The sequence below is a fragment of the Bos indicus x Bos taurus genome, chromosome 13 (genome assembly GCF_003369695.1).
Source record: "Bos indicus x Bos taurus breed Angus x Brahman F1 hybrid chromosome 13, Bos_hybrid_MaternalHap_v2.0, whole genome shotgun sequence".
NCBI lineage: Eukaryota > Metazoa > Chordata > Mammalia > Artiodactyla > Bovidae > Bos > Bos indicus x Bos taurus.
In genome coordinates this window covers 21,054,035-21,081,572 of record NC_040088.1, presented here as the reverse complement: position 1 = coordinate 21,081,572, position 27,538 = coordinate 21,054,035, and the positions used below count along the sequence as shown (strand labels likewise).

At 52.4% G+C, this 27,538-nt stretch overlaps 1 protein-coding gene across 1 annotated transcript; it reads left to right on the top strand.

Moving 5' to 3' along the window:
• The first annotated feature begins 2,152 nt into the window (after positions 1-2,152).
• BPIFB3 (BPI fold containing family B member 3) lies at positions 2,153-19,063 on the top strand. Its single transcript, XM_027558162.1, has 15 exons — positions 2,153-2,270; positions 3,003-3,159; positions 3,599-3,703; positions 4,151-4,291; positions 5,710-5,773; positions 7,792-7,852; positions 8,607-8,698; positions 8,834-9,013; positions 10,345-10,398; positions 11,991-12,161; positions 13,012-13,079; positions 15,431-15,473; positions 16,260-16,323; positions 16,928-17,004; positions 19,034-19,063. The coding sequence occupies exons 1-15, from the start codon at positions 2,159-2,161 to the stop codon at positions 19,061-19,063; spliced, it is 1,419 nt and encodes a 472-aa protein (XP_027413963.1). The 5' UTR covers positions 2,153-2,158.
• The last annotated feature ends 8,475 nt before the right edge of the window (positions 19,064-27,538 follow it).

Here is a 27,538-nt window from a genome sequence, read left to right as displayed (position 1 = left end):
AGGTGGGGAGGCAGGGTGGATTCTGTGCCATCAGGGCACATGTGGCCATTAGGGAACCCTGAAGGGAGATCCCATAGGTGGGCTGAATGCCCTACTCCACCCCCAGGTCTAGGAGGAGGTGGCTGCCTTTGCAGCCCCCAGGCTTTCATTCCCGCCCCTGGGCACTGACCCCAGTCCTCCCCTTTCACTCTACCCCCAGAAGGAAGGCTTAGCCCAGGCCCGCAGGGAAAACCACAATTTGCTTCTGACATGACACATTGACGGGTTTCTGGCGGCTGCGCCCCCTTTGTGTCCCCAGAGGCACTGTGGGCATATAAAGGCAGCCCCCGGGCCTGAGTGGGTGGAGGAGCTAACAGGAGGCCAGGAGCCCCCGTCTATTCCTTGTGGAGCTGCAGGAGAGGGTAAGACAGCCTGCGGAGCCCCAACTTTATCCAGATCCCCAGTTGTTGGCCCTGTAACCATCCTGCTGTCCCATCTGAATAATGGGCCCAGAAAGAATTCTCCCTAGGAGAACACTGTGGGTACCTAGAAGATGATGGGAGAAAAAGTCCATTTTGCAGATGGGAAAACAGGGACTCCATGAGGGGGCAAAGGCAGGGATTCATGGGCTGAGGGCAAAATTTTCCTAGGCTCAAGAGATGCCCATTTTTCTCTGAACCACTAATTCTGACTGATTTCCCGTTGTGGGAATATTTCCTTCTATGAGAGAGTCAAGGTTACAGGGAGCCACTCTGGGACCAGTCCTGCTGATACCAGCTGGTCCCTACAGAGCCCTTATGCACCTCTGTGCGAGAGGAAAAGGTGTCCTCTTGGGGAGACAGAGCCTACGCCAGAGCAAAGAGTTGGCGAATACAGTGGGGCTGGATTTCCATCTACTCTTGGCCCCTCAGCCAGCACCTGCTCCAACACACAATTATGCACTGAGACTCTAGAAACAGTCCCTGCCCCCAGGGAACTCACAGAAATGGCACATGAGAACATAAACACGATGCATGGTCGCAAACTGCCTTCAAGTATACATTCTGGGTGGTGTTTGGTGACAGACAGGCTTCTTTAGACAAAGTGAAGGAGGGCGGCCTCTCCAAGTAGGTGACATTTATTCAGAACCTGAAAAGTGAGGAGTTAGTCCAGAGGAAGAACATCCCTAACAGAAAGAATAGCATGTGCAAAGGCCCTGAGGTGGAAGGAGCTTGTCAAGGTTAAGACAGAGAAGGTAAAGAGGCAGGTAGAGTCCTTGTGAGTAACAGTAAGGAGCCTGGGTTTTATACCCAGGGCAGTGGGGAACCACTGAAGAGTTTAAACAGGGGTGATGATGGGTATGTAACTGGGCTGGCAGGTGTTGAACTTCATACAGAAAAATCCCAACCTATGAAACTAACGTTAGCTATGCTGTCACTTCCTATCTTGTTCCTTTCAACATCAGTCCAGGATAGACGCAGGGTTTACTGTTACCATTCAGTCGCTAAATCGTGTCCGACTCTGTAACCCCAAGGACTGCAGCGTGTCAGGCTCCTCTGTCCTTCACTATCTCCTGGAGTTTACTCAAACTCATGTTCATTGAGTCAGTGATGCCATCAACCATTTATCTCCCCCTTCTCCTCCTGCCCTCATTCTTTCCCTTCATCAGAGTCTTTTCCAGTGAGTCAGCTTTTCGCATCAGGTGGCCAAAATATTGGAGCTTCAGTAACAGTCCTTCCAATGAATATTCAGGGTTGATTTCCTTTAGGATTGATTGGTTTGATTTCCTTGCAGTCCAAGAGGTAAGGGAGGCAGGAGAGAAACGGGACTTGTCAAATCTATCTGCTGAACGTCTCCAATCAGCCACACCTTCTGAAACGGCCCCCTGAGCCAATGGGAAAGTGGTCCAGGAAACGGAGATCCTGTCCTGCTGTTCTGGAAAGGAAGGCCCTCTACGGCTTTCTCTGAGAGCCCGGTCCAGGCTCCCTGGGACCACAGACGCCTAAGACTTTAAATTCAGATGTGTTAGCTGCTGCTCAAATTGGAGGGAGAGGGCTTTCCTGGGAGTGAAACTGGACTTGAGCGTTGCCAGGCGGGTGGGAGGGCCCCAGGCTGGTGAAGGGGCACAGGGAAGAGAAGCCCTGGGCACAAGGATGGCCCCAGGTTTCTGCTTCCATTCTTGGTAGGTGTGACACTGACAATGTTGGGCATGTGGTCCCCGCTTCTCCTCTGGGGTCTGGTGACTCCGTGCCAGGGGCTGCTTGAGAAGGTGGGCACCCTCGCTAGGATCGACAAGGACGAACTCGGCAAAGGTGAGCCCAAGGTGGGCAGGGTGTGAGGATCCAGCCGCAGTATAAACTGTCTCATAGATAGACTTACATGCTTATGCTTCAGGGGGTAGATGAGAACAGGGTTTGATTCCCAACTGTGTAGAGTTCAGGGGCTTAATGTTTGGTGTGCAGGCTCCAATGAGTAGTTCACTCTCTTCTGAGAGGGGAACTGGACTGGATGAGCAAGTAGGGTTTGAGTCTCCCTCAGGGATGGGGGTGGGCAGGGTTGAGGAGGTCCGGGGGTGGGTGCTGGCTGAACCAGCATCTCTGCCCCCCCATTTCTGGGGTAGCGGAATTCTACTAAGCATTTGGGGCCTCAGGGGCTCAACGGCCCAGAGTGACCATGGCTGTGAAGAGGAAATGCTTCCTGGAAGCTCCCCTCATTGTCCCAACCTCCACGAGGCGGTGCTTTCCATCTTGCCCTTCTCACAATCCACATAGAGTCAGGCCAGTCGTGCCCAGGAGGGGTTGCCTCCTCCCTTTTGCTCAAGCTCTGGTGGCTGGGTGCTCCCTCCTTTACTTTTGTTCCCCCCTTTCAATCTGCCGGGTGGTCCAGTGTCCAGGAGTCCTAGTCATACTGTTGGCCCCAAATCCGATTTGCTGTGTGACTTTGCCCCTCTCTGGGCCCTAGTTTTCTCATCTGTAATATGAAACTTCCTTCCCCCTTCCCTCCCCTTGGTTCCCCCCTCCCAACCCCCCCTGCCCTCTTTGCAGCCATCCAGAACTCACTGGTCGGTGGGCCCATTCTACAGAACGTGCTGGGAACAGTCACGTCTGTGAACCAGGGCCTCCTGGGCTCCGGGGGCCTGCTCGGAGGAGGTGGCTTGCTGAGCTATGGAGGGGTTTTTGGCGTTGTTGAGGAGCTTTCTGGGTGAGTCTCACAATGTGGCCACGTGACTGTCTACCTCCTGCGTGCTGTTCAGGTAGCCTGGTCTTTTCTTTGCTTCAGGGAATAGAGAAGAGGTTGACTTTTTTAATTTGTTGGAAGGCAGTGGGAATATCATGGGGAGCCTTAGAGAGGGAGTCCTAGAAACTGAGTCAGAAAATAAGGGGTCTACTGAATGTCAGGCAGCACGTCCCTGTGGTTGAGGGTTCCAGCTGTGGGATCAGTTTCAATAACTGTGTGAGTGTGTGATCTGGGGCAAGTTTCTCAGTCTCTCTAGGCTAATCCAAGTATCTTCAGGGCTCCCTCCTTCCTCCTCTTTAAGTGTCTGCTCCAAAGACCTCTGTCCTGACCAGCGTGGTCTGGGTGGGTCCAGGCACTAAGGGACTGGTGCGGGGGGATGTCAGTGGCCCTGTCCTCCCCGCAGGCTGAAGGTGGAGGAAGTCACACTGCCAAAGGTGTCTGTGAAGCTGCTGCCAGGGTTTGGGGTGCAGCTGAACCTGCACACCAAGGTGGGCCTGCACGGCTCTGGGTGAGTGTGCCCCTGGGCCTCTACCCTGCGGCTCCACACCCCACCCCACTGGGCACCCCCTACCCTATTGTCTCTGCAGGCTCACCCCCTCAACCCCTATTTCCTCCCACCCTACTTCCTTCCCAGGGACTTCTGCTTTCCTATTCCCTCCCTGGATCCTACCTCACTACCCGTCTCCAGGGATCTCCATCCCATGGACGTCCAGGGACTTCCGTCTCTCTCCCTGAGAGAGGTCACTGGTGGGGGTGAGGGAGGGGGCGCATGGGCGTGAGGAAGGACAGGGAGGCTGGGGAGAGAGGAGGGGTGGGGACTAGACCCCTCGCAAGGCTACCCCATCCGCTGCCCATCAGAGCCCTGGTCTGCTGCCCCGGGATGGGCGCGGCCGAGGCGGCCCTGGCGGGTGGGGCCTCGGCTGCCTGGTCACGCCCCCAGTTTCTGGTCTCGCAGCCCCCTCGGGAGCGTCCTGCAGCTGGCTGCTGAGGTGAACGTGTCGTCGCGGGTGGCGCTGGGCGTGAGCGCGCGGGGTACGCCCATCCTTATCCTCAAGCGCTGCAGCACGCTCCTGGGACACATCAGCCTGCTCACGGGGTGAGTCCGCGGGCTGGAGCCCTAGTTGGGCGGCTCCCCTGATGGGACTCCTCGGGGTCTCCTTGACCAGCTGGGCGGGGCTTGAGTTCACCCTGCCTCTGCCCCTCTCACCGCATCAGCCCATTGCACGGACTTGTAGACTGAGGCCTACCACGGACAAGGACTCTGGTCCAGCCCCCAGCTTGCAACTCCCGCTCCTGAGCGTCCCACTTCTCCAGCCCCTGAGAGCCTGCCTCCCTTCTTCCAGATAGAACAAGGGCCGATGGGGGTCCCTCCATCTGCGGGGAACTGAGTGTCTGCTTGTAGCATGTCAGAGACCCAGCTCAGCCTCTGACTTGCTGTGTGACCCCAGGGGATCCCCGTCCCTTGTCTGGGCTTCCGTGTCCCTATCTGTATAATGAGCACCTAAATTTATTGATCCCAAAGTCTCTGGCACCGTTATAACCATCTCTTACTCCAGGTGTTTAGGACACAGTGACCCTTCCACCCACGGGGCAACTGAAGCCCAAAGAGAGCTTGGGATTTGCCCAAGGTCACACACCCACATTGCAGCAAGTGTAGAGATAAACTGGTCTCTGGACTCAGGTCCGAGGCTTTCTTGCAGCACTCTGCACCTGCCCCTACTGTCGTCTGCTGTCTGCCCCCACCCTTTCCAACTTTGAGTCAGCCTCTGTTAGTCTCTCCATTCCAGACCAAATCTCACAGCCACACCCCACCTTTGCTGGGTGGCCCCTGCCCAGTGATGGGTGATGAGACAGCTCTGTGTTAGTTTCCAAGAATAGGGTGAACCAGGGTTGGTTCTGTCTGCAGAAGAGCCTTAAAAAGGGGCTTCCAGGCAGGCTCTTGGGCTCCTTAAATCCCAGTGGCTCCATCCTGCTCCTCTGGGCTAGAGGTGGCATGGAGGGGCTGGAGCTCAGGAGGGTGCTGGTGTCCTGTGCTTGCGGTTCTGTGGTTGTCACCCTCCCTCTGTACCCCCATAGTCTCCAAACAGACCTAAGTCTGTCTGCATGCACATCCTCAGGCCACCCCCTCAGACATTCATTCAACAAATACTTACTGAACCCTCAGCCTAAGCCAGGTGCTGTTGTTGACCCAAATGTCACTTGTCTATACTTATTGGGGGAAATGAAGGGAACAGACTTTTATTGAGCACTAGACACGTGTGCGCTCCCATTTGATCTCAGTGGCAGCAGCTCTCTCTAAAGCAGGCACTGTATGGATGGGGAAACTGAAATCCTTCTCTGGGCCCGTGGTGAGGCAGAGCCAAGATTTAAACCCAGATCCCTAAGTCCCAATCAAGCCCACCAGGAGAGGAGATGGGTGATGTTCTGAGTCCCAAGTGCCCACGCTGCCCCGTCATCCGAGTTGGCGCTGTCCCTGTGTGGTGGCCACACCTTCACGCATCTCATTCTGCCCAGGTTGCTACCTGCACCACTCTTTGGGGTTGTGGAACAGACACTCTTCAAGGTGCTGCCAGAATTGGTGAGTGTGGGGCCACAGACGAGGCACACCCCTTCCCCTGGGCTGTGCCCCTCCTCCCCGGCTTTGAGTTAATCTGGGCGCCAGGCAGGATTAGGCTGGTCTTCCCTTCCACGCCCATCAGGTAATCCCATCCTGGCCTGCCCATGGGTGTCCCAGGTGCCGCCTGCCAGTCTGTAGGTGGGCTGGCACAGTCTGTCCCCAGACCTCTGAACCCTAAATTTACAGCTTCCGGTGACCTGCTCTCCAATCCAAGTCTCTTTCTTACCCCCTGCTTTGTCTTTGCCACCTGTATTGTTATTGACTTTATATTTTCCTGTAAACTAGATTTGAATTAAAATTGGGTCACTCAATGATTTTAAAAAAAGCCCTGTGCTTAGCAAACACGTCTAAGAAGATCACATATATGTATATTAAGACATGTGTGTGTGTGTGTTCAGTCATTCAGTCAGGTCCGACTCTTTGTGATTCCATGGACTATAGCCTGCCAGGCTCCTATGTCCATGGAATTTTCCAGGCAAGAATGCTGGAGTGGGTTGCCATTTCCTCCTCCAGGGGATCTTCCCACCCCAGGGATTGAACCCACATCTCCTGCATTGCAGGCAGATTCTTTACTGCTGAGCCACCAGGAAAGCCCATATATTGACATCATGTGACATTAAACACAATATGATGAAACTGCTCCAGGATGCTCCTGCCTGCCCCTGCCATCCCTTGAACCACACTTAAGCTGGTCTGGCCAAAGCTCCATTTTGTTAAGGATGGAGAGGGGAGCGGCTTGCTGACAGCCAGCAAAGAGTAGTCAGGCTTTCTGGTCGCCAATCCTGGCTGGACCTCTCTTATGAGTCCTTGTTAAGAACAGCTGTGGAGGTGGCAAGGGTATCGGAGACTGACGTTGACAAAACTGCCCTGGGCTTCAAGAATCCAATCAGAAAAGCAGCTCAGGGGGAGAAGAGACGCTCCCAGCAGCCCAGGCCCATCTCAAGTCGATTTCAACAAGGGAAGTAGCTACATTTAAGTCACAGCCAGTAACTGGGGGTCTCTGGACAATTGGCTGCAAGACAGGATTTATGTGACTCAAAGAGGTTTTAAAAATAAGAGTTAATTACTGACACTTAGAGACTGGAGGCTTCTCTCAGCAATCTGATTTCTGGCTTCTCTTGTGCCGTCAGCCATCCTGGCTGCCCGTACCTCCTTCCTGCAGTCGGCACACAGCTGGTCTCCAAGGGGCTGCTCACCCTCTCCCATCACAGCCCCTCTGGTCTCCTCTCCTTTCTGTGATGTGCCTGACCCCAGAAGCCCTGGAGTTAGGGATTCCATGTTTAAATGAAAAGACAGCCTTCTCTTGTCTTTCTGAGAACAGCTGTGATCTTGGATAGGTCGCCTGTCTCCTCTGGCCCCAGCTGTAGAATGAAGGGGCTGAGTGAGAGAAGGGGCTGGGCTGGGCCACCTTTGGGGTTCTTGCTTTGGTGGACTCGGATTCCGTGATAAGATTCTGGAATCCAAACTGCTTGCTCCCTGTTGTCACAGCCCAGGGGTTTTCCGGGAAACTCAGGATGGTGTTATAGTAGATGCCTCGGGCCAGGCCTGACTCTGCGTGGAGGGTAGGAGGTGCCATTCTGTGGGATCCAGATTGTAGGTCTCCAGGCATCCACCTGGATGGCAGGAGGAGCCTGAGACCTTGGAGAAAATAGCCATTTGTTTCCTCTGGGGAAGGCCTTGTCCCCACGCCCCAGCGAGCCTCTGGAATGTGTCCCCATGTCCCCCCAGCATCCTCCAAGGTGTTCTGAGGGGGCCCATGTAGCTGGCCCTCTGCACCACCCACTCTGCCCTCTGACACTTCAAGCTCCAGCCCATCCATGCCTCCCACCTGTGTGCCCCCCTATCCATCTCCATCGTCTGCCCTGTTTGGGGCCCTTGGGACCCCAAAGCAAATAATTTAAAGAAAATGCAGTCATTCCCTGCACCAGGCTTGGGCCCACTCTTATGCTCCTGTTAACCCCCATCTCCTCTGGACACAGCTGTGCCCCGTGGTGGACAGTGTGCTGGGTGTGGTGAATGAGCTCCTGGGGGCCGTGCTGGGTAAGTTGGGGTCTGCCCTGCTCCTCCTCTGCACCTGCTCTTACCACTCCACCCCATACCAGTGAAGAGGACGGGGGAGAATTCTGGGCCCTTTCACGTCTTCCTCAGACTGACGAGGCCGCCATGATGAGGAGGCCTAATGGTGGAGTTCTGGGCTGAGGCCGGTTCAACGGGGTGAGGACACGTGGAGCCATCCAGGTCTCCATCTATCGGGGCTTCAGGCCACTCGCTGATCACCAGTGGGGTGTCTGGCACTGTCAGAAGTGTGAGGCAGATATTATTATTATCTGGACAGACAAGATGACTGAGGTCCAGAGCTTACATAAGGAACCCAGGGCCCCTCAGCCACAGTGGCCCCCGGCCTCTCTGAGCCTTATGGAGACATGGATGCCTTTTGTATTCACAAATGGGCCTTGAAAAAAGTATAAAAATGCTTAACTAGGATTAGGATAGAAAACCTGGGGGCAGATGTATCTCTGTATGTGGTGTTATACGAGAGAGGCAGGGCAACGACGTGGTTAGTGGCACCAGTGCTGGAAAACAGGAACCTTGGCTTTGCTATTCTGTGGCTTGTGTGGCTTGGGGCTAGTGACTTCCTCTGTTAAAGCCTCAGTTTCCATATCTGTAAAATGGGGATGACAGTAGCACCCAGGTGAATACTCAGTAGAGTGCTAGGCATTCAGCAGGCGCTCAGTAAATAGAAGTAGGGCCTGGGCTCATGGGGGCCTTTCTTCTTCCTCCCCTCCTCATCCAGGCCTGGTGCCTCTCGGGGCTCTTGGGTCCGTGGAATTCACTCTGGCCACACTGCCTCTCATCTCCAACCAGTACATAGAGCTGGATGTCAATGTAAGTGCCCACCAAGGCCCTGCCCACCACTGGGGGTGGGTGAGGTCCCAGTGGAGGCCAGGAAGGGGATGCTGACTCAGAGCCAGGTGAGTGAGCTGCCCTGAGATCCTGCCGCACTGTCTCTCACCTCTGCAGCCCATCGTGAAGAGCGTAGCTGGTGACGTCATTGACTTCCCCAAGCCCCGCAACCCCGTCAAGGTGCCGCCCAAGGAGGACCACACATCCCAGGTGACCGTGCCTCTGTTCCTCTTTAACACCGTGTTTGGGCTCCTTCAGACCAGCGGTGCCCTTGACCTGGACATCACCTCCGAGCTGGTAAGTGTGGCAACCTGCCCTGCTGGGTCTTAGCGATGCTAGTTGTAACCTAGCTGAACCTCATCACTGTTCAGCCCTGATGAGCCTTCTTCTTATAATCAGAGAGACTTGGACAGTTTTATAGCAGGTACATGTCCATGCTTGTCCTTGTAGACAAGTATGACATTACTTACTAATTGATAATGGCCTCTACTTGGCTAAACCTGAGTGGGACTTCTGAGTCTTTCTCAACATGACACTCAGGAAGTTACTTTGAATTGGTCAAAATTGGTGTGTGAAATGTAGCCAGTTTTCTATCCCTGCACCAGATGAGCTCTTGTAGTCAATGCTCAATTTTTACTAAAGTGTGAATGGCTAACATTCCTACTACTTTCTCAAGAGCATATTTGAGTTGAAGAGAAGAAAACTCAGTTTGGACTATACCAAAGGTATACAGAGCCCAAACACTGTTAAAGAGGTACAGAGGTGTGGTCACCTGGGATGTGTGGTCCTCCTTGGGCGGCACCCTGATGGAGTTTTGGGGCTTAGGGAAGTCAATGATGTCACCGACTATGCTCTTCATGACATTTGGACACTGGACATTTATTCTGAAGTTTCAGAGATGTCTGTTTCCCTTCTGGCCCCTCTCACACCCTCACAGATGTCTGGAAGCCCCAGCCCAGAAGCCTTACCCAGTGGCATTCTTGGTCTCAGCCCTGTCCAAAGTAAACTCTGAGCCACCTGGGCCCCTCATCTGCGGCTCAGCCTAAGGGAGCAGGGGTTGATCATTGACTTCCTATATGTGGGGTCCAAAGAGCACGCTGAAGGCCTGTGGGTGGTTGGAATAGGGCCTTGAGCTGGGAGCCAGATGTGACCAGATTTTCCAATTTTTTAAAGTTAGAAACTGCAAATTTATATGAAATGTCCTAATTTGTAAATGATAGAAACAAATTTATAGTATTTGAGAATATTTTGGGGTAAAAAGCAAAAATATGTGGGGTCAGATTCCTGGGCTTTCAAATTGGGAGGGAAGTTTAAAAGGTCAAAGCCTGGTGCCACCATTTACCAGCTTATAAGCCTGGACAGGAACCTCAGGTTTTTCATCTGTAAAATGGGAGTAATCATAGCACCTACTTCCTGGAGCAGTTATAAAGGTGGAATGAGTGAAGGCTCAGAAAGCCCTTAGCATGAGTCTGGCATGTAGTAAGCACTCATCATTGGTTACTAGAAGGAACATGAGTGTCTGTGGAGACGCATGTATGTAGCTGGGTGGGAGGAAGCTACTGTTTGTGCTGAGGGATCCCTATCTCGGCTCTGTGTTTATCCCCCTTCCCATTTGGTCTCCGGTCCAGGTTCCCAGCAATGTCCCACTGACAACTACAGATCTGGCAGCTTTGGTCCCTGAGGTGAGTGACCCTCTCATGGACTTTATTCATGGTAGGTCTTTCCTGATGACCCTGAATGGACTCCAGAATCTTTCTCAATACAGCTCTACAGATAGTCACAATTGAATGTTGAGTTCAAATTCACACTGAAGTGTGATTGACTAACACCATATCCTTTCCTGATAGTAGATTTTGCTTAGAGAGGAAAGGACCAGGGTTTAACTGCACCAGAAGTCAACGGGGCATTTGTCCTCGGTCTGTTGCTTCTCTGTCAAGCAGAGGACAGGAGTTTCTTTCCAAATGACTTTAGCCCTCTCCCTCCAACTGCCTTCAGTTCAGTTCAGTTGCTCAGTTGTGTCCAGCTCTTTGCGACCTCATGAGCCGCAGCACGCCAAGCCTCCCTGTCCATCACCAACTCCTGGAGTCTGCCCAAACCTATGGCCGTTGTGTCAGTGATGCCATCCAACCATCTCATCCTCTGTCGTCCCCTTCTCCCGCCTTCAATCTTTCCCAGCATCAGGGTCTTTTCAAATGAGTCAGTTCTCTTTATCAGGTGGCCAAAGTATTGGAGTTTCAGCTTCAGCATCAGTTCCTCCAATGAACACCCAGGACTGATCTCCTTTAGGATGGACTGGTTGGATCTCCTTGTAGTCCAAGGGAATCTCAACAGTCTTCTCCAACACCGCAGTTCAAAAGCATCAATTCTTCGGCCAACTGCCTTACTTCATCTTAGTCTCAGTGTTCTTGTCCCCAGAGAGAAGACTCAGGGCAGTGACCTTGGAAAAGTAAGAGAAAGGAGAAGATTCAGGGAGATTTGACTAGTGGGCATCAGTCAGTACGTGGCTACAGGGCCTGGCCCTCAGCTTTACCATTCCTCCAACTGGGGCTGAACGGCTTCTTTCCAGCTGTGGGAATCTGAATTATTTAGCAGCCCTGTGCCAGGTGCTGGGCATGTGCAAGGGGCAGACAGTGAAAAGTAGATAAAAGTCTCTGTGTTCCAGGAGCTGCCATTGTGATGGGAGGGACAGACATTGAACAAATGAATAAGCAGAATATATACAATGTCAGAAGGTGGAGGAGGGTACCTTGCAAAGGCCTCACTGGGGAGGTGATATGTGAGCTGAAGGCTGACAGAGGGGAGGGAGGGAACGGTGAAGGTGTCTGGAGAAGACATTTCTGGCAGAGGGAACAGCGAGTGCAAAGGCCCTGAGGTAGGAGTGTGCCTGGCAGCTTGGAGGAACAGCAGAGTGGTCAGTGAGTCTAAGAGAGAAGAGAATAGGGGCCAGTGGTGGGAGGCTAGACACGAGGGCAGAAGATGGATCATGTGGGACTGTGGGCATAGGAAGGTTTTTTGTTTTCTTTTCTTTTTTATGTTGTCTAATGAAGTGTGTCCTGGGGGCGATTTTGACTCTGATTGGGCTGTTCCATAATGTCAGCCTCCAGGGGGCCGAGACCAGACCTATCTGGTTCAGGCTGTTAGCACAGCTCCCAGCTCAGTACCGGTACCCACTAGGTGCCCAGTGAGTGTCTGTTGACTGACTGACCGGCTGATTCTATTAGTGGGGCATCTAAGATGCCCCCATGCCCCCTGCTCTGCCCTTGCTTCTGTCCAGGCCCTGCGGAAGCTGCCTCCAGGCCAGCAGCTCCTGCTCTCCTTGCGGGTGAAGGAAGCGCCCACAGTCACGCTTCAGAACCACAAGGCCACGGTCTCCATCTCAGCTACCATCCATGTGCTGTCCTACTTCCCTCAGGGGGCCCATGAAGCCTTGTTCCAGCTGAATGGGGTGAGCGGCTGAGGGGTGGGAGCAGGCACTGGGGTTCTGAGTAGGCCTGACCCGCTCCAGGCTGTGGATCTCAGGGTGGGGGATCCCATAGGGCACCATGCAGGAAGCCCTCACCCACTGTCAACCTGACTGTTCGGACTCCTGCCTGCTCCCTCATCACACGTGTCCTGGGTGCTTCCGCAGGATCTCAGGAATTGGCCCCGCCCCCTAGCCACCCTGTGCTCAGATACCTCTTGGATGGCCCTCCAGCTCTCCCCAGCCCCCCACCTCCATTCTGCTCCCCTCCACCCCACCTCTGCTAATTTCCCCAACCATACATCTGGGCAGAGGCAGTCCCTACCCTGCTCACTCTGCCCTGGCCCCACACGGCCAGATACCATTCCTTGCCGCGTCCCCCACCCCCGGCCTCACTCTCCTGCTTTCCCAGCCTTGTGCCCTAAGCCAGTTACTCAGGGCTGCCAGGTTCCCCCACCTTGCCCTTGTTTGTGCAGAGACCACCACGTTTCTCCCCTTCCTTTGGCTAACTCCTTGTCTTCCAGGATTCAGCACAGGGGTCACCTCGTGGGCGATGCCTTCCCTCACCCACTGCAGGCAGGATTGAGGGTCTGTCCAAGCTCCTGCCACCCCAGGACTCCCTCACATCCAACACTGACAGCCCTTAGTACCCTGGTTTCTGAGCACCAGAACCTTCACGTGACTTCCTTGTAGCCCAGCATGGACACTAACACATCAGCAAGGGGTAGTGGAGGAAATGAATGGTGGAGAGTCACCTGTTGGCCAAGGCAGACCTACCTGTCTTCAGGCTCCTTTTGCCGAATTGGTATAATTTCTGCCTGCTCTTCTCACGTAGGTGATGACTTTAAATGCCCAGCTGGCTCCCTCGGCTACCAAGCTGCACATCTCGCTATCCCTGGAACGGTAACGTGGGGTCCTGGGTGTTGTCTCTATGAACAAGAATTAGGGGGACTTCACTAGTGGTCCAGTGGTTAAGACTTCACCTTTCAATGCAGGGGATGTGGGTTTGATACCCTGTTTGAGTCACTAAGATCCCACATGCCTCACGGCCCAAAAGCCAGAACGTAAAACAGAAGCAGTGTTGTAACAAATTCAATAAAGACTTAAAAAAAGAATTAGGGACTAGCAGAAACCCCATTATTTATTGAGAGGCAACTGAATTGCAGGTGTTTGTTTTGCCAGAGTCTTCCTTGCCTCTGGAACCTACTGGGAAAGGGTGGTCTTGGCCCATTTTATAGATGAGGCAACTAGGGCTCAGAGAATCGCCTCCAGAGAGGGCATCTTCCACTGCACCTGCTCAAAACCTGGCCCTGGAGATAAACCTGCTGCAGAGGAGTCCAGACTTCTTTTTTTTTTTTTTTTTTTCTCTCTAATTTTATTTTATTTTTAAACTTTACATAATTGTATTAGTTTTGCCAAATATCAAAATGAATCCACCCCAGGTATACATGTGTTCCCCATCCTGAACCCTCCTCCCTCCTCCCTCCCCATACCATCCCTCTGGGCCGTCCCAGTGCACCAGCCCCAAGCATCCAGCATCATGCATCGAACCTGGACTGGCAACTCGTTTCCTACATGATATTTTACATGTTTCATTGCCATTCTCCCAAATCTTCCCACCCTCTCCCTCTCCCACAGAGTCCATAAGACTGTTCTATACATCAGTGTCTCTTTTGCTGTCTCGTACACCGGGTTATTGTTACCATCTTTCTAAATTCCATATATATGCGTTAGTATACTGTATTGATGTTTTTCCTTCTGGCTTACTTCACTCTGTATAATAGGCTCCAGTTTCATCCACCTCATTAGAACTGAACTAAACACTCTGGAGGCAACAAATAGTAGAATAACAGAGGCAGAAGACAGGATTAGTGAATTAGAAGATAGAATGGTAGAAATAAATGAATCAGAGAGGATAAAAGAAAAACGAATTAAAAGAAATGAGGACAATCTCAGAGACCTTCAGGACAATATTAAACGCTACAACATTCGAATCATAGGGGTTCCAGAAGAAGAAGACAAAAAGAAAGACCATGAGAAAATACTTGAGCAGACTTCTGAGTTATCAGCCCTAGAGGCAGGCCATGGAGATACCTGTCCTTGAATGTGGTCAGATGCTTTGTTATTCACGTGGACTAGCTATATGGACGAAGGAGCCTGCTGGGCTGCAGTCCATGGGGTCGCTAAGAGTCGGACACGACTGAGCGACTTCACTTTCACTTTTCACTTTCATGCATTGGAGAAGGAATTGGCAACCCACTCCAGTGTTCTTGCCTGGACAATCCCAGGGACAGGGGAGCCTGGTAGGCTGCCGTCTATGGGGTCACACAGAGTCGGACACGACTGAAGCGACTTAGCAGCAGCAGCAGCAGCAGCAGCTATTTCTCTAGTTTCTACCCGCCTCTGGTAACTAGGCCTCATGATAATCATACTAACCGAGATAGTGAGGTTGATGACAATCCTCCCTTACGCATGCACAGCACTTGACAGTTTGCAAAGCCCAGCCTCCAAAAGTGCATTGTCCCTGGAAGCCAGTCCTCTGTCTAGGCCTCCGTTCTCCAGGCCCAGCACTCTCACCTTGGCCTGGGGCCTGGGGCCTCTCTGTCCCACCCCTGGATGCAGGATGCAGGAGTATTCCCAGGGGACTCTGAGATCTGCCTGCCCTGGGCCATAGGCAGCTGGTGCTCACCTGATCCCTGCCGGCCCCTCAGGCTGCATCTGCCCCCCTCCCACTCCCCCTCCCCACAAGGCTCCACCGCCACTCCATTTCTATACTTGACAAAGACCTCACCCACTGCCAGGGTTCACCTCCCCTTCCTGGTGGCTGTTGAAGCCTCAGCTCTGCAGGAGAAGAGATGTGTGTCCGGGCTCTGGCCCTGGACCTTTATGTGGGCCAGCTGTGATCCACTGGTGGTTTATTGCCGTTAGTGAGCAGCTGTGGGGTGCAGAGCACCCTGTATCCAGGGCTCAGTCTATGGGAGGGCTACTTCTCAGAGAGCGTCAGTCAGATAAGTGGGAGTCAGATCAAGGTTCCAGGGCCGTGGAGTTGGAGGTAGCAGTCATGACATTTCAGAAGGAGGTTAGCTCCCTCCAAGCCCATTTTACAGGTGGGTAAACTGAGACCCCAAGTCAAGGCTGAATGGAGGCAGAGTGGGGCCTGTAACCCTGTTTCCTGATCCTGGAGAGCTAGGGATGGGGCAGGCTGAGGTTTGGTGAGTGCTGGGGCCCCTCAACATCTCTCTTCTCTCTGCCAGGCTCAGCGTCCAGCTGGTGTCCTCCTCTGCTCACACCTTCGATGTAAGTTCTGGGAGGCTGGGCAGTTTGGCGGTGGTGAGGGTCTACAGGTGGGGTGGAAAGGAAGCAGGATGAGTCAGGCTATATGACTGAGCTGGCCCCAGTCTGGGCTCTGCCCCCAAAAGACGGAGTGGACAAACATCCCGGCCGGTGTGTGTCTCTGTGTGTTCATGCACACATGTGCACTCACTTGTCAAACAGTCATTGTCTTAGGAAAGTGAATCTCATGATCTTTCAGTCTTGGAACCTTATAAAGTTGTAAATGTGTAGAACCTCACAAGGGCTCACAATTCTGGAACTTCACACAAGTAATAAGGTCCTTGAGCTCAGAAGGTTCTAACATTTCAGAGACTCACAGAGCCCTTAGTTTCCTGCTTCTTACAAAGTCCCGAGGTTCTAGAATTTCATGATGGTTTCAGATTCTAGATCATTCTAAGTGTTTCTCAACTCCTAGGAATCTAAGGTCAGACCACACAGAATTACTGGAGCTGGGCTCATTTCCTCCCTCTTTCTCAGACACAGGCCCCCACCAGGCCCCCCAGATCCTTCCTCCAGGAGAGCAGCCCTTTCAAGCTCACGGGGCCCAGAGTGAAGCCTGCCTAAATCAGAGTCCCCTTGGAGTCACTCTTGAACTGCCCACCCCAGCAGTTCCTGTGCCCAGTAGGAGCTATGTCGTCAGGCTTGTGGGGAGGCTGGGGCAGCTGGACCTCTGGAGTTTTCTTCCCGGGAAGGGTGGTACTGCTCCCTGCAAAGTCACCCCTTCCAGCCTCTCTACATGCTCTGTTGCAGGCGTCCCGTTTAGAAGAATGGCTCAGCAGTGTGGTCCGGCTAGCTTACGTGCCAAAGCTCAATGGTAAGCGAAGCCTTAAGTGTCTTCTTGGACACGGAGTGTCTGAACTCAGGATTGCCAAATCCATTGCCTCTCTCCATTGCTCTTTTGTTAAAAAATTGAAGTATAGTTAATTTATAATGTTGTGTTAGTTTCAAGTGTACAGCAAAGTGATTTGATCATTCTCTACTGTTCTTAATAGACACTGAGATTGGAGAGGGCTTGATCCCCCTTTCTAAGATACAGAAACTAGGATTGTTTCCAATCAAGCAATATGGATTGCTCCTGCATCATGCCCAACTCTGAGTGTCAAGAGCTATCTGATGTGGCTCGTGTCTTCAGGCTCACAATCCAGATGGAAATAGTTGTATAAACAAATGAATAGAATATAAATGACCCAGATTGTGCAAGAGACTGAGAGAACCTCAAGGAGGCTCTGCTGAGGGAACCCCTTAAGACAATAGAGAAAAGGGGCATTTTTGTTTGGGTTTAGTAGGATGAGTAGGAGTTTCACGGGAACCTGAGTCTCAAAGAAGAGAATTGGCTAGCTCAAAGTGGTGGAATAGGGTCAGCAGGTCCCACCTTGGCCCCTCACGTATCTTTGCTTTCAACCACATCCTTTTCACAGTGAACCTAGATGTTGGGATCCCCCTGCCTAAGGTTCTCAATGTCAATTTTGCCAATGCGGCCCTGGCAATCATAGAGGTGAGTTTCCCATGGTGGGGAGGGTAAGCCTTGATGGACCTAAAGCTTGTCTCTGGAGAGGGGACTGCTCTGCCTTTGACAAGGTCTGTCGCTGCCCATTTTCTAGGTTGCTCAGGGATTATAAACTACCTAACTTGGGAATGGCAAATACATGACATACATTCTAGCGCTCCTTCCTTACTTGCCCAAGGCGGATGTTGGCAAGCAGTCACAGAGCTCTTGTTGAATTCAGACACAGGACTGGCCTGTGGGATGGGATCTCAGGTTTCCTCACAGAATCACAGTTCCCCTGGCCCAGGGGTAGCAAGTACACACCTTCTGTTTCTCCCCTGCGCTGTGCCTGTGGCAGCCTTCTCTGATAGATCAGGGCGTTTCTTCCTGCTGAGTATGGACATGGTCTCCTGCGCTGTGCCTGTGGCAGCCTTCTCTGATAGATCAGGGCGTTTCTTCCTGCTGAGTATGGACATGGTCTCCTGCGCTGTGCCTGTGGCAGCCTTCTCTGATAGATCGGGGCGTTTTTTCCTGCTGAGTATGGACATGGTCTCCTGCGCTGTGCCTGTGGCAGCCTTCTCTGATAGATCGGGGCGTTTTTTCCTGCTGAGTATGGACATGGTCTCCTGCGCTGTGCCTGTGGCAGCCTTCTCTGATAGATCGGGGCGTTTCTTCCTGCTGAGTATGGACATGGTCTCCTGCGCTGTGCCTGTGGCAGCCTTCTCTGATAGATCGGGGCGTTTTTTCCTGCTGAGTATGGACATGGTCTCCTGCGCTGTGCCTGTGGCAGCCTTCTCTGATAGATCGGGGCGTTTCTTCCTGCTGAGTATGGACATGGTCTCCTGCGCTGTGCCTGTGGCAGCCTTCTCTGATAGATCAGGGCGTTTTTTCCTGCTGAGTATGGACATGGTCTCCTGCGCTGTGCCTGTGGCAGCCTTCTCTGATAGATCAGGGCTTTTTTTCCTGCTGAGTATGGACATGGTCTCCTGCGCTGTGCCTGTGGCAGCCTTCTCTGATAGATCAGGGCGTTTCTTCCTGCTGAGTATGGACATGGTCTCCTGCGCTGTGCCTGTGGCAGCCTTCTCTGATAGATCAGGGCGTTTCTTCCTGCTGAGTATGGACATGGTCTCCTGCGCTGTGCCTGTGGCAGCCTTCTCTGATAGATCAGGGCTTTTTTTCCTGCTGAGTATGGACATGGTCTCCTGCGCTGTGCCTGTGGCAGCCTTCTCTGATAGATCAGGGCATTTCTTCCTGCTGAGTATGGACATGGTCTCCTGCGCTGTGCCTGTGGCAGCCTTCTCTGATAGATCAGGGCGTTTTTTCCTGCTGAGTATGGACATGGTCTCCTGCGCTGTGCCTGTGGCAGCCTTCTCTGATAGATCAGGGCGTTTCTTCCTGCTGAGTATGGACATGGTCTCCTGCGCTGTGCCTGTGGCAGCCTTCTCTGATAGATCAGGGCGTTTCTTCCTGCTGAGTATGGACATGGTCTCCTGCGCTGTGCCTGTGGCAGCCTTCTCTGATAGATCAGGGCGTTTTTTCCTGCTGAGTATGGGCATGGTCTCCTGCGCTGTGCCTGTGGCAGCCTTCTCTGATAGATCAGGGCGTTTTTTCCTGCTGAGTATGGGCATGGTCTCACGATCCTCTTCAGTCCAGTACGCCTTTGAGTCTTGGAACAGCTCTGGGAGGTGGGCAGATCAGGGAATCCTGGACCTACTTCTCAGATAAGGACCAAGGCTGTAGGAGGCCCAGTTTCTGGTCCAAGGTCACACAATAAATTCACAGGAAAAATGACATTTGAACTAAAGTCTCTAAAATCAGTGACCTCTCCCACACTGAAGGTCATTTATTCATCGTTCATTCATTTGTTCACTCGTTCACTTAGTAAGTGCAAGTTGTGTTCCCAATACAGCGCTCACCCCAGGGCACGGGGCTGGTGTTGGGGGTGGGGGACGCAGAGTGGCTGCAGGGGTGGGAGGTGTAGCGGGATGTTGGGCACAAGGGCTCAGAGGACCTAACCTAGAGCCATTGCTCTTTGCAGAATGCCGTGGTGCTGACCGTGCCATCCTGAGGCTGACAGAGGGCTGCCATCCCTCTGTGTTGACTGCCAGAATCCTGCCCACCTGCCCATCTGCCTCAGTTTCCCTCCCAGGCTCTAGCCTGTGTCTGTGACAGTATAAGTGTCCCTTATCCACCCAGGGCCCCCCAGGTGCTCCGGCCCTGCAGCCCTGTCCCCAGTCTGGAGTGGGGACTGCAGGGCTAGCCACAAGACTCTGCTTTGGAGAAAGATCTAGGGCCTCCTTGGCATGTCCTGAGCTTTCAATAAATGACTCGTCTCAGCACCTCCTGGCTGGTTTGTTCTCCAGTCACACCGGGGCTGCCTTGGCCTCTGCCTCTGGTGCTCTCCCCAGCTTCAAGCAGGGCTCCTGGGAGGTGAAGGGACCTGGGACCTAGTCATTGTAGCTTCATGTCCCAAACATAACTGGTTGACCTTGGCAACCTCCGTGTCTTGTCCTGCCTTCCTCCGCCTCTGTGTGGCGCTCTCTGTGTCGCCCTCCCCACTTCCTTCCCCTCTATTTCTTTTCTTTTCTTCTTATTTTTTTATTGGCCATGCCACGCGTGGCATGTGGAATCTTAGTTCCCTGATCAGGGATCGAACTCGTGCCCCCTCCCTGTATTGGGAGCATGGAGTCTTATCCATTGGACCACCAGGAAGTCCCATCCTCTCTGTATTTTTCTAAACGCCTCCATCTTTCACCCTGTCTCTCTGAGCCTGTCTGAGTTTGTGTCTGTCTGTTTCAGTCTCTCTGATTTTGGGACAGTTCTCAGAAATGATGTCCGAGTTGAATTTTGAAGGCTGAGTAAGAGTTTTCCAGGGAGTACTCCAGGAGGCAGAGATGGGTGAGACTCCTGGAAGGTGTTGCCCTGGAGGGGTCACTTAACAGCTGCACACCTGCCATTGACACACCTCAGGACAGACTTCAGGACAAAGTACGCTGAATACTCATAGTGTGGGTGGAGAAACTGACTCCAGAGAGGAGCCTGGCTGGCCGAGGCTGCACAGGAGCAGAGCTGGGATGGGAAACTGGGGATCCTGATTCTCTTGCCGGGACTCCTCTCCGCTGCTCAAGATGGGCCTCCTTGGTTCTGGAGAATGGCCCCAAGTCGGTACAAATGGGTGGACCTGAGTGAAAAGGTGCCAGTTAAGTTTTGGGAACTGGATTAGTGGATCTAGGGGGTGCAGTGGGGAACCAAGGAGAGTTGGAACCCGTCTAGAGGTTTATGCACCAATGGGAATGACCATCCTCTCATCCATCTACCCATCCATCCATCCATTCATCCACCGACCCATTCACCCTTCCATCTATATTTATCCACCACTCACCCATCCATCCACCCACCCATCTACCCACCCATCTATTCACACATCTATTCATCCTCCAGTCCGTCCATCCTTCCACTGTTCTACCCTTTCTTCCTCCCGGTTCCCTTCTTTTCTCTTTACCTCCCCTCCACCCACCTGCAGTTACTGGTTTGGACTACCTGCCGGACCCAGTGCTGAGTGGCATGTGGGATTTATGCTTGTCTCCTTTCTCACCTCCAGTGTCTCCTGACTCCCATCCAGGACAATACAGTGATTATATGAGTAGCTTGAATTTTTGCTGCCTGTGTTCAAATCCCAGGGCTTCCTAGGTGGTGCTAGTGGTAAAGAACCCATCTGCCAATGCAGAGACATAAGAGACATGGGTTCCATCTCTGGGTCAAGCAGATACCCTGGAAGAGGGCATGTCAACCCACTCCAGTATTCTTGCCTGGAGAATCCCATGGAATGAGGCGCCTGGTGGTCTATAGTCCACAGAGTCACAAAGAGTCGGACACGACTGAGGTGACTTAGCACACACGCACACAGGTTCACATCCCATCCCAGCTGCCATGTGGCCTCAGGCAAGTCATTGACTCTCTCTGACTCTCAACTTCTTCATCAGTAACTTGGGGATGACGGTTAATTTGGTTTTGAGGGTTAACCAGCACTCAGGATGTTGACTCACCCATCAGTTCCTGTTAGCTCATGTTACTGCCACATTATTCTACCTTCTCATCCTGCCTTCATCTGCTCCTGCCTCTCCACCCAGACCCCAGCACACCTTCCTCCTCTCTCACGGGGACTGCGCCTCCTGTCCTGTTCTTCACACTCTCCTCTCTTCCATCCTGTCCTCCTTCAGCCCTTCCTTTACCTCGTCTGACCATCTCTCACCTCCGCTGACAGACTTTCCATGGCTGGATTCTCTGGGCCAGCAGAAAACCATCCAGGCTCCGAGGTTTGGCGTCAAGGCTGCCTGTGGCCTCAGCCTATCCTCCTGGAGCATGAAGAGGAAGCAGAGCCAGTTCTGTGCCTCGGGCTCCTCGTCTGTGAAATGGGAATCATGTCTGTAGGACTCACTCATGGGTCGTTTGAGGATGAAATGAGATAGTCCTCCCAGTATACAGAGAAGAGTGCCTCCAGCCTCACAGACCCTAGGCAGGCTCTGTTATTGTATCCACCGTCCTGGATTGTCCCTGCCTCACCTTGTTCTCCCACTTGACCAAGAGCTCCCCAAGGTCAAGGTGAGGGAAGGTCTTTGTTCACCCTGGTGAGTCCTGTGGTTGCACAGAGTAGCAATGAAAACAGCTAACCTCTACCGAGCGCTTACTGTATACCAGCCTCTGTGTTAGATGCTGAGGACCCTTTGCTCAGTTAGGTTTCATAGTGACCCTAATCAATGGGTGTTATCGCCCTATTTTAAAATGAGCAAACAGGCTCAGAGAAATGGAAATGGACAGCTCCTAAGTGGCAGAGACAGGGTTTGAACCAGATCCTTCTTCCCCTTAATCCAAAGCCTGGGCTTTTCATGACTGTGCTATAAAAATAATACTTGCTGTGTTTATTGTATGCTTCCTAACTGCAGACACTGTCTTAAGGACTTTTGATACTTTTGTCATGATCTCCTTGAATCAACCCTTCTTTCTCAGAACTGTTTTTACGTTCACTCTAGAGCTGTCACCCTGTTTATTTAACTTATATGCAGAGTACATCATAAGAAACGCTGGACTGGAAGAAACACAAACTGGAATCAAGATTGTGGGGAGAAATATCAATAACCTCAGTTATGCAGATGACACCACCCTTATGGCAGAAAGTGAAGAGGAACTAAAAAGCCTCTTGATGAAAGTGAAAGAGGAGAGTGAAAAAGTTGGCTTAAAGCTCAACATTCAGAAAACAAAGATCATGGCATCCGGTCCCATCACTTCATGGGAAATAGATGGGGAAACAGTGGAGACAGTGTCAGACTTTATTTTTCTGGGCTCCAAAATCACTGCAGACGGTGACTGCAGCCATGAAATTAAAAGACGCTTACTCCTTGGAAGGAAAGTTATGACCAACCTAGATAGCATATTCAAAAGCAGAGACATTACTTTGCCAACAAAGGTTCGTCTAGTCAAGGCTATGGTTTTTCCTGTGGTCATGTATGGATGTGAGAGTTGGACTGTGAAGAAGGCTGAGCTCTGAAGAATTGATGCTTTTGAACTGTGGTGTTGGAGAAGACTGTTGAGAGTCCCTTGGACTGCAAGGAGATCCAACCAGTCCATTCTGAAGGAAATCAGCCCTGGGATTTCTTTGGAAGGAACCATGCTAAAGCTGAAACTCCAGTACTTTGGCCACCTCATGCGAAGAGTTGACTCATTGGAAAACACTCTGATGCTGGGAGGGATTGGGGGCAGGAGGAGAAGGGGACGACAGAGGATGAGATGGCTGGATGGCATCACTGACTCGATGGACGTGAGTCTGAGTGAACTCCGGGAGTTGGTGATGGACGGGGAGGCCTGGCGTGCTGCGATTCATGGGGTCGCAAAGAGTCGGACACGACTGAGCGACTGATCTGATCTGATCTGATCTAGAGTTGAGGAAACTGAGGCCCAGAGAAGTTAAGAGACTTGCCCAAGGCCACACAGCCAGGAAGTGATGAGGGTCAGCACTTGAGCCCAGGCCCCTGACTCCAGAGCCCAGGTTCTGAACTGCCACATTTAGGCTGGGCAATGAAACCAGCCAGATGTGCAGGAAGTCCCTCGGTCAGCAGCGAACCGACAGTTCATAAGGGGGACAAGGGTTGAGTTGGAGGGATTGGTAGTGAGGTTGGGTCTGTTTCCTGGTCCCAACTCCCCACTTCATGAAGCCCCCACAAGGCCCCCTGCAGGCTGAGTCACCTTCAGGATGAATCGCCTCCCAGGGCCTGGTCCCACCAGCTCCAGACAAAGGTGCCCTTTGGCTGCTAAGCCCAGGTGATCTCCTCGGCGCCAGAGCTACACTAATCCTCTCGGGGCCTGGGGGGAAGGCTGGCCTCATGACCACCAGGACCTGGCTGGTCTCCGGGCTGAAGACAGCATTGACCTCCATGTGTGCACTGCCCTCTACAGTTCACAGTAGGCGTTGATCCTTGCTCTCTGGCGGGAGGGACGGGCAGGTGGAGAAAGGCGCGGTTGCCCTCTTTGCCCCACAAAGCTCCAGGCATGTTCCAGACATTTCCTCCGCAATCCTGGAAACCCTGCTGAAGAAGTGTGGTATTCTGCCCATTTCTCAGATGCCCAAACTGAGGGCCCAGAGAAGAAGGGATTGTCCGGAGCTGAGAGGCCAAGTGGGATCTGGGAACACAGGCGTGTGTGGTTCTTGGGGTCCCTGCCCGGAACCCTCCTAGCCCTTACAGGTGATCAGTTGGTCCAGGGCCTGGGTTCAGGCACCCGCTCACACCCCTGTGGGTTTTACCAACTTTCTGCCTTGTGGCGCCAACAGGGACCCAGGATGATGAGAGTAAAAATACCACCTACTGAGCACCTACTGGGTGCTGGGCCTTGTTCTCACCACTTTGCAAGATTAAACTCAACCTTTACAACATTCTTTTGAGGCCAAGTCACTCTGGTCACCATCTTGACACCAAAGAAACAGGCTTGGAGAAAACAGACAGCAGAATTCAAACCGAGCCTCTGGCTCCGAAGTCTGTTTTCCACTAAAGCACCCGCTGCAGATGGGAAAGTGAGTCCCAGAGAGGCGCTGGCTCAGGGTCCAGTGGTGCCACTGGCGAGGTTGGCAGGACACCTGCCTTCAGAGGCCCCACAGCCCTCAGACAGCAGGGAGGGAGCATCTCCCTGCAGAGTTCAGGGGAACGCCTGTTTATGCTCAGCCTGGCTTGAGAGCAGACTTCGGTGGGGGAGAGAAATGCCCCCTCACCCAGGAGAGCTCCTCAGGTGGGCTTCATGGGGAAGGAGGAGATGTCATCAATTAAGCACTGAGGTAGGGGGTCTTCCCTGGTGGTCCAGTGGTTAAGACTCCGCACTTTGAATGCAGGGGCATGGGTTCGCCCCTGGTCAGACAACTAAGACCCCATGTGCCATGGGGTGTGGCTAGTACGTAGAAAAAGAAACACGAAGGTAGGACCTAGGCCTGGGCTGGGGGCGGGAAGCAAGGAGGACTCAGATTGCTCCCCAGGTTGTGTGCAGTGATTGAAAGCATTCGTTCATTCATTCATTCATTTGCTACACTGGCATCTGTGCCTGTGCTGGGCTGGCAGTGGGGCACAGGCCTGGTTTGCCCAGAGCAAGGCCATCTCAATGGGGTGGCAGAGGGCCTTGGGCGTCCAGAGGGAGCATCCGAGTTGGGGGTTGTCACAGCATTCTAGAGCAGCTGGCATTTCTGCACTGTGTGACTAGCAGAATCTGGGGAAGGGTGTTCTTTGGCAGAGAGGGCACGTGCAGAGGCCGGGAGACAGGGAGGCTGGGGGCGGTGGTGGTGAGAGGAATGGGTGCCACTCGGTGTGGAAGGCAGATCCACCTTCAGTGCCAAGGGAGAGGTCTGGTCTGTGTCCTAGCAGGTCTTGGAGCGGGCAGTGGCTGCCTCTGAGGGGTGGGAGCAGGCGCTGACTGAGAAGGAACAGGAGGGAAAATTCTGGGGTGATGAAAATATGTTAAGATAGGGGTGCAAGCGACATACTGTATAACATTGTCACTATTTAAATAAACACTTAATATTTATGAATTTCACTGTATGTAAATTCTACATCTAAAGAAGAGGATCGTTATGGCATGCATGTTAAAGTGTTTAGAGGAAAATATATTGTTAACTGCAACTTTCTTTGAAATACATTTAAAAAATATTTATTTATTTTTACTTATTTGGCTGCACCGGGTCTTAGTCGTGGCATGCGGGATCTTTAGACGTGGCATGCGAACTCTTAGCTGTGGCATGTGGGATCCAGTTCCCTGACCAGGGATCGAACCCAGGGCCCCTGCATTGGGAGTGCAGAGTCTTGGCCACTGGACCACCAGAGAAATCCTTGAAATACGTTTTTTTTTTTTTTTTTTTTAAGATGGATTAATGGATGAATAGATACATAGTAAAGTAAGTATGCTATGCTAAGTCGCTTCAGTCATGTCTGACTCTGTGCGACCCCATAGACAGCAGCCCACCAGGCTCCCCCGTCCCTGGGATTCTCCAGGCAAGAACACTGGAGTGGGTTGCCATTTCCTTCTCCAGTGCATGAAAGTGAAAAGTGAAAGTGAAGTCGCTCAGTCGTGTCCGACTCTTAGAGACTCCATGGACTGCAGCCTACCAGGCTCCTCTGTCCATGGGACTTTCCAGGCAAGAGTACAAGAAAATACTAATGGTCGATGTAGCCGGTGGGTAGAATCTGACAAGTATATGGGTGCTCACTGCACAATCTTTTCAACTTCACTGGATGTGTGGACATTTCATAATGAAATGTTGGGAGAAAAACTTCTGCAGATCAACAGAAGCCAGTCTGCTTGTTCTCTTCACACTTGCCCCAAGTTTGAAGAGTCAGGTCCAAGTTTATCTCCTTGAATCCTCAAATCAGTCCTGTGAGGCAGGTATTCTACCTACTTAACAGATGGAAATATGTGATGAGAGGCAGAGAACAGAGGAGTGGCTGACCTAAGGTCACACAGCGAGTTCTGGGTCGAGTGAAGCTGAACCAGGGTCAGCTTGATGCTGAGTCTGGGTATGGTTCTCTGCCCTGGCCAGCTGGAGTGGGCAGTGCCTGCTTTCGAGCTGAAAACTAGATGCCTCTGGGGGTGCTTCCACTTCCCCCATCTGGGGTCCTTGCTAGGGTCTCTAGGAATGTGCCCAGAGCAGGGGCCGATAAACCCCAGCTCATGTGACACCATCCGGAGTTGCAAGTTCTCAGAATTAGCTACAAACGACCAGGGGCTGATAAACCCCAGCTCCTGTGACACCATGTGGAGTTGAACAAGTTCTCAGAATTAGCCACAAACCGCAAACCCTTGTGGTTTTGAGTCTCAGTGCCCAATGTGAGGAGCAAATCTAGATTCCGGTCTCTCATAATTACATGGTGTTTCCCTCCCTGGGTCAGGGAGCAGACTCTGGCTGCTATATAAGGCCAGCCTGCGACCAGATTCAGCTGAAGCAGAGGGCCCAGTGAACGGGACCTCTCAAGACCGAGCTGCAGGGACCTCCCGGGGGGTAAGGAGGTGCCCCCTTCCCTCTTCAGAGTCTGGGCAGGGGGAGCCCGAGGTCTGGGGAGGCAATGAAGTGTGTCCCAGACTGGATACCTGCCTGGGTGACCCTTTTCTGAACCTCAGTGATCTTGTCTGCAGCATGAGCATAGTCAGGAGACCTCTCAGGGATCAACAGAAGGGCCTGAGTCCCTTGAATGACATGGGTGAGCAGAGCTGCACTCATCTTCCCCAGGAATGTTGGGGTTGGGTACCCGGGACCTTTGCTACCTCCCTGATACTCGTTAGCTGTTTGCTGATGCCAGAAATCCCTCCTTTGATGCCCATCTTTTTAACTGAAGGTGGTGATCCCTCTTTGAACAGAGAATTCTCTGGGCAGGGGATTAGAATGAGGTGAGGAAGCCAGGGGGAAAAAATTCTTAAATATATGATACCATAATATTCTACTATGAATGAGTTCCCATGAAATTCTTCCTAGGGGAGCAGGGAAAGAATGGAGGGGCTGTGTGAACTTCAGGGGATGTAGGAGACAGGAGAAAGGGAAGAAGGTGCATATGTGTAGGGGGTTGAGGCCAACAACTTCATAGTTTGGCCTGGAAGGAACCATGTCCTGCTCTGATTCTCTGAGGCTGGTGAATGGGTAGACTGGTTTGGTGGAGTAATAGAAGTTTATTAGACATGAAGGCAGCAAAATAAAATTTCCTAGGGGTTGACCTGCTCATCCCCAAATGCATGCTTCACCCCTCCAATCTCATAATACTTCACATCCACTTCTTAGGGGTGTGAAATAATAGTCCCCCCAAAATAGCTACTGTTTATTGAGTGTCTGCTATGTACCAGATATGATGTGCTGGTGACTGCATGTATGTGCGTGCTAAGTCACTTCAGTTGTCTCTTTGCGACCCTATGGACTGCAGCCCATCAGGCTCCTCTGTCCATGGGATTCTCCAGGCAAGAATACTGGAGTGGGTTGCCATGCCCTCCTCCAGGGGATCTTTCCAACCCATGGGTCGAACCCACACCT

Bases quoted from the DNA above. Each gene is read 5' to 3' on its own strand.
- BPIFB3 (XM_027558162.1), top strand. From the start codon at position 2,159: ATGTTGGGCATGTGGTCCCCGCTTCTCCTCTGGGGTCTGGTGACTCCG. The intron at 7,853-8,606 runs GTAAGTTGGGGT...CTCCTCATCCAG, and splicing joins GCTCCTGGGGGCCGTGCTGG to GCCTGGTGCCTCTCGGGGCT. The intron at 9,014-10,344 runs GTAAGTGTGGCA...TCTCCGGTCCAG, and splicing joins TGGACATCACCTCCGAGCTG to GTTCCCAGCAATGTCCCACT.